The following is a 12857-nucleotide window of genomic DNA, read 5'->3' on the forward strand; positions in this document are numbered from 1 at the left end:
TAAAGAAGATATTCTCTTCTCCACCCTATCTGGTTAGCCTCCAAAACAAAATCAGTCAACAGATGGATAGCTCCTTCTACGTGGAAGACAAAATAAGAAGCTGCCCTTTTTTCCACCTCATGGAAGAGATGATATTTGAGGTTATAAATGCCTTTTGAGGCTCAGGAGAATTATGCATTTTACTGCAGATACTTCAACTTTATCTCCTACACATGTATGTGAGCAAGCATATCAATAACAATTCTAGCATGAAGATGTCAAATATTCACCTTTATTAATTTATTTAAAAGATTAAAATTTTATTCAGTCCATCACTCTTGCAAACAGCTTAAACTTTTATGCAATTTTTCTCAGGTGTTTCAGAAAATGAATTATCCCACCCTGTTCTATTCTAATTGTCTGCAGTTAAGTGAAGTTGATAAGAGGTTCTGTCTTCTAAACAGATTAGTTTTGAAGATTCAAAGGGAAAAGCTCTATGCATGCAATTTGTTCACTGGCTGCCAGTAACTGCCAATGTTTTTCATTTCATCGTAATTTGTGTCTGCAAGGAAATGTCTGATAAGTTTGTCGAGAAAAATCAAACTATAAATCAATATAAAGCTTCACTTTAGAGATGCTCTTGAAGAAAACAAGGCACAACACCCCAATTTTCTCTTTTCTACATACATAATATGAAAGCAAGAATAGTAACTATTGGTGGAGGGAGGTCTACAACCTTAAATGTGTCTCTGCACTTATACAGAAAAGTAGTGGTGTGCAGTGCCTGGATCCAGCATGGGCCTCCTTTTTCTGTTTTTTACTGCTCCTTAAAGAAATCCTGACCTCTCCTCGGCTATGTGGGAATGTCAGTGCTTGGAAAAATACAGATTTGAGTTGTTGAGTTACTAAAAGAAAAGTAATATGGTTGTAGCCTTTGCCACCTGTTTATCCCAAGCACAGTTTTTTTTTCTGATTCCAATGGAGTCTTGGCATAAGTCCAGGAAGAGGTACAACTTTTTTAAAAGAGTAGCCCACAGGTAGAGAGGTGTCTATCTCTAATTTAAAAAAAAAAATCGATTTTAGGCATGAGTTCCCTGTAACATAATCATAAAAACAATCCTAAATCATCTCAATAATGCATACTTCAGGAAGAAATATAGGAGGGCCTAGCATTTCTTTGCATTAATTCACTCACAAAATTTATACATCCCAAAACTGAAACTTAAAGAACATGTCATTTTGCTTGGCAGAAAAAAAAAAGACATAATTGCAAATTACTTACTTGCAATGTCCCTGAGAGATTGCTGAACACAAGGGGGTAAATCCGTTTTTATCAATAAAGTCAACTTGTGCTTCTGAAGTCAGCAGCAATCTTACACAATCTATATATGGAGGGAGAAAATGGGGAGAGGAAGAATAAATTACAATTAAATTTAATGCCAGTTTCAAAAGTCTTTGCTTTTTAAAATTTCCTGCAGTGTAACTCTTCAGAAGTTTTGAGAAGTTTAATAGACTAACTCCTAGGTCAGTGGGATATGCCCCACTCTGAGTGACATTTGGTACTGGGCAGCTACTAAATTCATGAAATAAATAAATATATATGTTGTATTTTATAGCAGCCTTAATTAACTATGAGCACTGACGTAAGAATGGAGACATCAGCAAAATGGATTGGAGATTTCCTGACAATTAAATTTTCTTCCACAAGATGTAATAGGGACCTTTAGCTTAGTACATTAAGCAAACACATAAAGAAAAAGTATACATATGATTACTAGTTATAATGGCTGTCTTAGAGCGCCAAGATACAGAGTTCTTGCTGATTACTATGTTTTGGCCTTGTTTAAGATTTTCCCAGAAAATTGGCCTCTGTAGGAAATAAGATACTGGATTAGATAGATTGTTGATTTGCTCCCAACAAATCTTCATGTTTGTTGTGAGTTTGTTCCTTCTTAGCCATTGTGGGTCTACAAAATCATTACTTTCTAAGTCTTCTGTATTCAGTGCTGATGAAGAGTTCTCAGCGGTCTGAATCAGAAACTAGAAACATTTTGAAACAAATCTCTATGTGCAACATCCAATGCCAAGTGCAAAAAAAATTGGTGTTACAAAATCCTGATGCTAAAGAGCAGGAGCTGTTCGTGGTACTAGAAGAGCAGCTACACAGCCTATTTAATGGTTGTACAAGATTTTATCATGTCTTTTGAGCAGGACCACAGAATAATTCTTATGGAGATTTAACACACTTTTTTTTTTTTACAAATACACAGTAAAATTACATCGTTGATAATCAGTGATTTCTCACCAATGTCAACAATGTAATTTTGATGGCTTTGAGAACTGCCAAAACCACTCTGGGGGCATATGTTGCTTATGGCCTATAGGTCACCTACTCCTAATATTTGGAACTGCAATATAAATTGTTAATTTGACAACAGCATTTAGATAATGGCGCGATATAATAAAATCTCTGAGAAATTTCACACCTGTATGTCCATTCCTAGCAGCAGAATACAAGGCAGAACAACCATCTTCACAGGAATCATTAACGTTCAGACCTTCATTAAGCAGCACTGACAATAAAGTGACATTTCCCTGGGCAGCAGCTTGGTGAAGAAGGGTGGGCCTGCCACCCAGGGGAACAGGACCACCACTCATTAATAAAGGGGTTAGGGAGGAAGACCAGCCTGTGAGTTAAAAGCAACATCGGTTAGAGAGAACACACAAGAAGTTAATGCTACGCACTTTGCAAGTTACACACAATGCTCAATCAAAATGAAAACTCTTGACATTTTGGCTTTGTAAAAACTGAGACCAGTTCTGTGTTATTTGAAATCCTGAACCCCAAGAAAATTAAAGTCACACTTAGCTCTAAAAGGTTATATTCTTTGTTATTTAAAACGGAAAAATATAGTTATCCATGAGCACAAGGAAACTTAGTTGAATAGCAAATCTCTCCAACTTTAAAGTTAGCTAAATTTAGCAGAAAAACTGTGAGATATTTCACACAGAATTATGCCTCTTCTTAAAAAATCTGAAATACCATGTCTTACAAGTAACATTGAAAGAAATTTGCATTTCAGAAGAAACAATTGAGAGCCCTGTAATTGATGCATACTTGTTTTCCTGGTGATCAAATCCTTTTGCAGTGTCATTTTTAATGGCACTACTGCATTTTTGTGGTGTTTTTAAAAATAAAGCTACAGTGTACTATTAGTAAATGTCATAAAACATTACTTGGCAAAGGTCCACATCATCCTTTAAGAAAGGCAACTGACAGAGCAAAACTTTAGAAAATCAAAAAGGTTATCTTGGTTAGACATTCCAGGTATCAGAGGTTAACAGCTTTAGAGGACAGCTTGTTAAGGACATGAAGTTTGCTGTATATGGTGCGAAAAACTTTGTGAACTCTTCTTTGATCAAAAGGCTGCAAAAGGAAATAGAGAAGAGGATTGAAAATAAAGAAGTTTGCAACTATGAACTGCTCACTAAAAATGAGTAAGCACAAAGGAATGTCTCTTCTTTTTTGAAGAATATTCATTACAAATAAACTATTCCTATCCTATTCCCAAGAGGTCATTAATTTCTTTAAGTAAAGGATCATGTATGGCCACTTTCCATAACTGGATGTCTTCCCAGTATATTCAACTTCAATCCCCACAATTTCTTGCAAACATCTGGAGGGTACCATGATGGAAAAGTAGGATTCAGAGTAACGTTTGCATTGCAATCTGGCAGCTATGCTATCAAATATCAATGCAGAAAACCATTTAATATCATATCCATATTACAATTCATTATTAATGAATTTCCAAGTAGAGCTTTTTCAATGAATTTATACTTAGGCTTCCATTCCATTATGAAATATTAGTAAATTTCATTAAAGATGGCATGTTTGCAATGGCAATAATCAGATTTGGCTAAAACAGAGAAAGAAGATTGGGCTTGAAAGTAATTTCAAACATATAGATACAAAATGCACATAAAGAAAGTAGTTATAGTAGTATTACAGCCCAATTAGACTCTTGATCGGGGTAGGGAATTATGGCCCTTTTGTGACCTGTGGACGTGAACTCCCAGAATTCCTGATCCAGCCATAATTCTGGAAGTTGAAGTCCACAAGTCACAAAGGGGCCATAGTTCCCCACATTGGTTCTGGATAATGGAGTTATAGTAAGTCCCTTTGGTCTTGGATAATATTTAATGGGCCAAAAGGGAGGCAATGAAAACTTAAATAGAGAGCAAGGCACATTGATGGGTCAAAAAAAAAAAAAGGTAAATAAAGAAGGAGGAAGTAAAGAAAAGGCAGGAAATGAGCAAGAAGGCCATCGGCACCCTGAAGTTTACCTTGGAACCGATCTTTTGCTACACTGACAGCAATGGTTTCTTATTTTCTCCATAAATATTACTTTTTTTGTCTCTAATTAATGTATGCCATTCTAGAAAGCTATTCTATAAAAAAAAAATGAAAGAAAATAATTCTATTCCGAAGCCAAGATTCCAACAGAGACCTCAAGGTCAGGCTAGTGATTGATGCTGGGGGAAGAAGGAGACCAACTTAGACTTCTTAGTAGCGCAGGGTAGTTAGCTTCTTGGTTGCAGCATCCATGGCAAGCCACAAATGACTCCTTTACCCAAGGGCTAGTTCTTCTGAGGCTAAATATGTTGTGTTTTGAAGCACCGAGTTCCTGCAGAGCAGTCCCTCACAGAAAGTTTGGTGTTTCATCAAGGAAAGGAAACAATACAGAACCGTTTCGTGTGAAATTTCACAAGATTACTTTTATCTACAAAACTACAAGCAATTGTTGAAATTTTTTTATCACATTTAAAAAAACAAAAGCAAAATCATTAACCATAATTGAAAACAATAAGAAACAGAATATAGGCAAAACAATCGGGTGAAAAACTTTTGTAATTTAAACCATGTTGTTTCCCTTGATAGATTGCTAATGAGAACTTTGATGAATATGTCTCAATTTTTCATTGTTCAGTTTGATTGATTGAGGCCACTTTTGTGAAGAGAATCAGCTATTTTCTTCATGTTAAATACAAAATTAGAATTCATGCTTCACTCTTCAAAATACAAATAATAGAAACAGTTATACATTAATTGTAACTTTTATCCTCTTCATTAAATTATTTTTGCACAATAGAGTCCTTGGGCTTATTATTTTCAACTCAAAGCAACCCAGTTTGGTTCTGAAAATATGGTGGTGGACACTGACTTGACATATAATTTCATTTTTTTCTTAAAACAGAATAAAACAAGGAGGAGGAATTCTAGGTAATATGATTATTGTGGAAGCAACCCATTCTTGCTATTATGATATTTTTAGCAAAAAGTCAAAGCAGATGTATGATAAAAGACCAGTCCACTTCACAAACTGCCACAGATTTAAAGACTTTATTTTTATGGACTGAATTTAATGATGAATTTATTCCTAATTCCCTACAGTATTGAATGATGCTTTTTCTTTAAATATAAAAAAGGAGAGAAAAAGGAAATAAACTTCCAGCATCAATATCTTATTTAGCACTAATGTGAACTACTGCAATCAAATGATAGCATGGTAGTAATATAGGTAGTTCTCAACTTACAACTATTTGCTTAATGATGGTTCAAAGCTACAATGGCCTTAAAAGTGACTCATACTTATTACTACTGCACAGCTTCCATTATCACTTAAACACAATTTGAGTACTTGTTGGCTTGCATTTATGGCAGACTATATCCTGCAGTCACATAAATGCAATTTGCGGCCTTTTAAAATGATTTCCAGGAACAAAAAAATGACAAACAGCACGCATTGGGGAAACTGGATTCACTTAATGATCACTGTAAAAATTATCATAAAATTGGGTCTGACTGGGTTTATGACCACAACAACTTAGGACAAAAGTTCCAGTCCCAATTGTCATCAGAAGTTGAGAACTATCTGTAGTAACTGAACAGAAAACAATGTTGAGAGTAAAGCTCTGAAAAAAATTCTATTTCAGGAACACAGTTATTCATTAAAGATCAAATGAGTACTATGGGCTATGTGGTTATTATTTATACAGCATTGTTCTTCTTAGCAATGCTTATGTTTCATCTTCTTTATAAGCTCATTTGCAATTAACAGGATTCGAATATTGAATGCAGTGTCCATGAAAAATCCCTGAAACATTAAAGGTAGACTGCTACATGCAAAATATGGCACAAATATATATTTTAAAGGAAACTTGAATTCAGTGTAGGGACACATAAATGAAGCAGCCCCATGACGGACCTAAGGAAATCTTCTAAAAGAACACTAAGGAGTTAAAAATTAAGCAATAATAGTTGCACTGCATATTAATTAAGCATAATGTTCAATCCATGATAATTCAAAGATCTTATAAACAAGCAGGAGCTTGGAATACACTGAGGGAGTTAAGTAATAAAATTAGGAAACATAAATAAGCTTTGTGGTTTTGTATGCAAAAGTTAGTAAACATAAAGCATCTGGAAAGGAGAATTGGACATGCGGTGATGAAGAATGAAAGGAACAAGGAGAAAAAACAGCTTCTGGCATCAGCTTCAGTTTGTGGAGATGGTTAATAAAGAATTCATTACCAAACTTTCCTGTAATTATTTATATTAGAAACAAACCACATGGAAAAACATGTAGGTTGATTGAAAGGATGTTTTTTTTAAAAAAAAAAAAAGAGGAAGAAAAAAGAATATATAAGCTGGGGCATGGGAAATTCAATTGATCAGAGCATTATACAATTTCTCTTTCTTGATTATAAGCCTAACATTTATTGGCTTTAAGAAATTTTGTGCTAATCTTCAAAACACCTTTCATAAAGAATTATAGGCAATAAATTCTAAAGGTGATAGTCTGTTCATAAAGATATAATGAGCTACAAATTCTCTCCCCCTCATTTTCTTCTAGATAACTAATAGCTTTGATAAAGACTAGAGGAGAAAGCAATTTATTTATTCTAGATCAGTGAAACAAAGCCTCCAATAGCTTCATATACTATTTTGGGGGGTGTAGCAGAATGTGACTGGAGCAAATGTGGTCCTATGCCAGTTTTGCTTTCTTTAAGTGGTGTCATGAGAAGACTCAATGCATGCAAATACAGAGTACCCTTCCTATGCTCCTGAAGTTGGATGAAACCCCTAATTCACACGACAATGCAAGTGAAAGAAAGAATCAGAATGCCTTAAACCATGTGGAATTGCAATCATCACATGAAAGCAAATACAGTATTATGCAACATGGGTATTTCATACCCCCTGAGGCCTGGTTAATATATGAACCATTTGGTTATTAATTGTTGAGTAGGAATTTGAGAAGTACACTGTCCTGGCTTTATCAAAAGAAAACAAACCCTTAACTATATTTAAGTCTGCTTTTACCATTGAAAGTTGAGAAGCAATTATTCAAAACATGTTTGACTTCTTAAACTACTCAACATTACGTATGGCAAAACATTAAACTTAAACATAACCACAATAAGTTCAACTATGGTTATGCGATTAAACTAACACATCCTTTCAGAAAGATTAATCTACCTTCAGTTAAAGATCACTTAATGAAGTGCAAAGACTTTACACTGAATTTAGAACAAAAAACATTTTAAAGCATTTTAGACTTGAAAAAAAAAACACAATTATGCTTAATTGAAGTCAACTGTTACTTTTAATAATAAGTTTAATAAGTTTTAAACTAACCACAAACCAAGTTGGTAAGCTGGATTTTAGAAGCCTGAAATATCTGGCAGGCAAACAAAAACAGCATTTTCTCAGAATATTGCACACTAAATTTTTTTTGGAAGGGTAAAGATTTTGTGAATAAAATGTCAAAGACTAGTTAGGACTATAATTTATAGCCACTTTCAGTTGCACTATAGAACTATATTGTTCTGTAGAGCTATTAATAAATTTCTATAACTACTGAATTATAGATATAAAGACTGTATAGAGTGATTCATAAAATAAAGCAATTTCATTTATGACTTGTTCTAAAGGGACCCCAAATGTGATCATGCAGAAGAAAACTTTAACAAACTTACTTAATTCTATTTAGTTTATTGCTTTATCTTCCCAAAGAGCCTGTAAGATATGTATAATACATTGAATTAGGCCATCCACTCAGTTTTGTATTAATTGCAGCACTTCTCCAGCCAGAAAGGTTACTGAAAATGTAAGCATGACATTAAATTATCTCTATAAATTGTTATAAAATTAAGTGCTTTCCTGCTTCATTCTCATTCAACCAAAAGCTGATTGTTATTTTTTTTTAAAAAGTCCTGCATTGCTTCTAAAAGCCCCACCACAAAAAAATATGTAATTATAACTGAATATTTTCTTAATGTTCTATTCCTGTATATATTAGATAAATATTAGAGCAACCCCACGTATTTTAGGAATTCTTCTCTAGTCATATCAGATCCTAGGTGCTAAAGAGTCATGCTGCCCATCATTTGCTGAGCATCACTACTTTCCAGTTTATAATTAGAATTTACTCTGCATAAAAGGAATGATTCTTATTTGAACTGCTATACCAAAATTTTGAGGATCAGAGCTGGATGTGTAGCATTGGTGGGATTCAAATTTTTTTACTACCAGTTCTATGGGTATGGCTTGGTGGGAGTGGCAGGGGAAGGATATTGTAAAATCTCCAGTCAGAGATGGTATTTGCCGGTTCTCCGAACTACTCAAAATTTCCGCTACGGGTTCTCCAGAACTGGTCAGAACCTGCTGAATACCCACCTCTGATGTGTAGTAAGCATCAGGAAATTATTGATACGTATATCATGCTAAACTATAGAATTATATTCTTAAAGTTGCAAAATTTCATTTGGAAAATTACATTACTTTAATATAGCACTGATAGAGAAAAGGAAAGTTTCCTCAGTAATAAAGTTTCTATTTTATTATAATCCACAAGGACTCTTCTGGGCCCACACAAGAAGGATGCTAGCTATTGCAAACTTGACTTTCAACTCAAAGCTCTTGACTTATGACCATTCAGTGACTATTCAAAGTTATAATGGTGGTGTTGAAGAAAAGTGACTTAGGACTGATCTTTTATGACTGTTTCAGCATCCCCAGGGTCACGTGGGAGCTTCGCAACTGGCACGTATGGATGATGGCTGCAGTGTCCCAGGTCATTTGTGATCTTAAGAGCCAGCTTCTGACTAGTAAAGTCAATGGAGAAGCCATGTGATTCACTTAATGACCAAGGCAAAAAAAGGTCATAAAATCAGGTGTGATTTACTTAATAATCGCCTCACTGAGCAACAGAATTTCTGATCACAATTGTGGTTATAAATCAGGGACCACCTTATTATGAAACACAGGGCTGCATGATTCTATCAATGCCTTCCTCAAGGCAAGAGCTCCTGGCGACCAAGGAAATGCCCAGGGTTCACAGCATCTTTTAGAAACCTTTCAAGCCACTAAGGATATAGGCCGTAAAAGCAGCCTTTCCCTTAATGCAATTCTCCCATGGGAACTACAATGACTATAGCATAATGATATAGAAATAAATTACTGAGAAGTAGAGAAAACACACCAGAAAACTAAGGAAGAGTTTTAATTTTTTTTTAAAATCCCCACTTTATCCCACTCAGGGGACATGCTCTGCCTTTCCTTTGCTGTTTTTAACAGTTGCTGAAGATTTATTGCAGAGAGCAGAGAACAGTTGACCTTTTCTCTTTGGCCAATTTGTTTTGTACTATTATTGTCATTTTTAAATGCTATAACTGACTAGGAGCAGTACTTCTTCCCCAAAAGGGCAGGATATAAATGTTTCAATCATTCTGTTTGTTGGCAGCTTTCTTTTATCAGATAAAATAGTTAACGAAGATGAAGCAAAGACTGTTGAGCAGCAAAAGCAATAAAGGATTTTCTGACCTTTCTCTTCATTTGGCCTATTTTATTTATATATATATATGTATATATATATAGCACTGAGAGCTCTTTTGAAAATGTACCCTCAATTCTTAGGGAAGAAAGAACTGCAAAGGGATGGATTAAACAAACAGACTTCCCCACCCAATACTACAATACCAAAGAACATGTGAAAAATACTTCTAATTTTAAGACAATGCCTCTAAGATGTATCTTCAGCTGCTTTGAAAAACGAAAAAGGTTGCCTGCGCAAAATAATCAGAATTCATGAAAGCAAATGAATTTCCCATAGCCCTGAAAGCTAGAAAGGCATTAAGTGGAAGTGCAATGTGACACAGGAAAAGGAAAAAAAGGGGAAGGAAGAAAAAGGCAAAAGAGAATCTTAGAGGAAAGGAATCTATGGAGAAATATATATATATATTAATATGACAATGTAAAAAAAGGAAGGAGTTTAGCGGGTACATCATCCTTTACCTGAGGCTGTTACCAGGAGGCTGTCTGAATCACATGGTCTACAGGATGAAGCACTAAGAGGGTTTATGGAAGAGCTACAGGCAATGGTGGTGGGAATGACAAAGGAGCTGTCGGAACATGCAGGTTGGCTCAGTCCAGGGGACAGGGAAGGCCAGGCACCCACCTGAGGCATGTCCATGGATGGAATGGCACAGCCTGCAGATGCCACAGATAAATCTATTGTTGGTTTTGGTGGCAGCTGGGGTGAGGATCTAGACATGACCTCTTCATTTATTACCCTGATTCCTTGAGGTGAACAGGAAGAAGATGAAACCAGGAGTTTGCCTTCAGTTTTGGCACCTACGTTAGGGGAGCGACCACTATCCATAATGACTTTAAGCTGTGGGTGTGGCGGAGACGGAGTCTGTGAAAGACCTGGCTTTTTGGGAGGAATAGGAGGGGGGTTTCCTCTATCAATCCTCGAAACGCTGGGAGCCTTTAAACTCATCCTGCTAATCGGGGGAGGGTAAGTGCCAACATCTATTGAATGTGACATTCCTGGACGTCCAGGTGCCACGCCCTGAGGACTGGTGAACCTTGAGAGGACTTGGGTGACTGTATTCCGAGCCAGCTGCTTGGCAACTAGGTTGTCTCGACTTGTGGGTGAGGCGTCTCTTGATGTAGGGCTTTGAGTCGTGTTTCCATTTTGATCTGGATCGTTAGCGTTGGATTGAAATCGAAATCTGGCTGCCTGGACCCGTGGATTCAGGCCTTGATGCCCAGGAGTGCTGACAGATGGAGAATGTGGGGAAGGAACAGATGATGCTTGCAAGTAGCTTTGGGAGGCTATACTGGGAGCCGGAGAGGATGCAACATGATCTGGGAACGGGGAAGACAGACTTGTTAAGTCAGGCGAAGCCGCTGGCCCATTCTCCTCAATTCGTATTTGACTATGAGACAGATTTGAAGTTACAGGGGACAGAAGAAGGTCGCCGCAGGATGAATGCCTGTCAATGACGGGCTTCACAAATGCTGCATTGGAGGATACATTCACTTTTGCGTGCCCCGAATGCAAAGGGTGGATGGTTGAAGGCTTTACGGGTACTGTTAAAGGCAACTTTCTAACACTTTCATTTCCACTGTCTGTTAATACTGCATCTGTCTGGCAGGAAAGTGTCCTCAAAATTGGTCCCTCTGTTCCGGTGGAGACAGAAGCGAAGCCTCTCTCTTTGTTCCTTCGCGGAAGAGAAAGGTGGGGTTTTGCATCACTTTCCTTGCTGAGCTTCTCAATGGTTTTTCTCATTCTCTCCCTCTCTTCTTTGAGGTCACTTGTGTGAACTTCTTCTCTGCTAAGGCGGGCATGCAGCTGCTCTCTCTCTGTGTCGAACTCAGAAAGCTGCTTTTCCATTTGGGCTTCCATCTGTGCGCTCCGTTGTTTCTCCACAGCAAGAGATTCTTCCAACTCCCTGGCTTTCTTTTTCTCTTCCTCAAATTTAGCCATGACTTCTTCCAACTTCTGGGCCTCTTCTACCAGTTTGCTGGATAGTTGTTTGCATTCTTTCACCAGCATCAATACAACGTGTTTATTCTTGCCACGCTCCTCCTCCAGTCGAGTACAGAGCTTCTTATGTTCCATTTCAAGAGCTTCTAGCTGGAATTTCTCCATTTCCAACTACAAAGAAATGCAGAATTAGCCTCATTAACACAGGGAATATTTAAAGTATTTTAGTGCATATTCAGAAGCAGTAACGGTATAGGAATAATAGTCAAACTACTATGACAATCGCCAATAGTCAGTTTTCATATAAGTTTAAATGAGGGTGAAATATTTGGTTTTGCTGATTTTCCAGAAAGTTCAAAGAGATAAGCAAGGACAAAACGTATAAAAATGGTCTCAGCTGCAGATGGGCTCCAGCATGAGTTCAAAAGCTGAGAAGAGTAAACCTCTCATCCCGGTGACCGACCCAGATTAAATCTTGCAATATTATCCTTGGCACATGTGTATTTGACTTCATTCATGGTTCTTTGTGTTTTCTTACAATTTTGATTTAACACATATTTAAAAAGGTACTATTCAAATCAATACTGTGAATGTATACTTTCAGTTGTGTCTCAAAAGGCACATCTATCCCTCTAAGGAGTAACTTTACCACAGGATTACTAGGAATTACCAGAAGTCTCTCAAGTGGCAGAGTTTGCCCAGCACTATCAAGTTATACCTCCAGATAAAATGGATGTACATGACTACTCCAGTCCTCACAATGTTACTGTCATAATAGGAATCATGCTACTGCTGTATTTGGCTGCAATTAACAGCACTGTCAGCACTGAGACTTGATAATAGATTTCTAGCCTTACACTTTTTGAGAGGCAGATCAATTACCGTTTACTTTATGACGTTAGGCATCAGAATCTCTGAAGTATCAACCTTTGCAAGTGTGAGAACCCATGAGTAAGTGTGATGGGGCACAAAGTACACGTAGTCCTCAAGTTATGACAGCAATTGGGACTGGAATTTTTGCCACTGTCATAAAGTTCG

General features: G+C 36.7%; 1 protein-coding gene across 3 annotated transcripts in view; it reads right to left on the reverse strand.

The window, feature by feature from the left end:
* Positions 1-12857, reverse strand: part of CTTNBP2 (cortactin binding protein 2) — a 114015-nt gene that overhangs the window by 48376 nt on the left and 52782 nt on the right. For all 3 annotated transcript variants that reach the window (XR_015750264.1, XM_087969318.1, XM_087969319.1), the window contains exons 4-6: positions 10340-11990; positions 2466-2666; positions 1262-1361 (exon numbers count right to left, since the gene is read on the reverse strand). Coding sequence is in view for 2 of the 3 variants with exons in the window: in XM_087969318.1 (XP_087825444.1) it covers positions 1262-1361; positions 2466-2666; positions 10340-11990 (1952 nt within the window). In the remaining variant the exon portion in view is untranslated. The remainder of the gene's footprint in view (positions 1-1261; positions 1362-2465; positions 2667-10339; positions 11991-12857) is intronic.

This window comes from Notechis scutatus, chromosome 6 (genome assembly GCF_049901735.1).
Source record: "Notechis scutatus isolate UNSWTSFEM ecotype Mainland chromosome 6, rNotScu1.2, whole genome shotgun sequence".
NCBI classification, from domain to species: Eukaryota; Metazoa; Chordata; class Lepidosauria; order Squamata; family Elapidae; genus Notechis; species Notechis scutatus.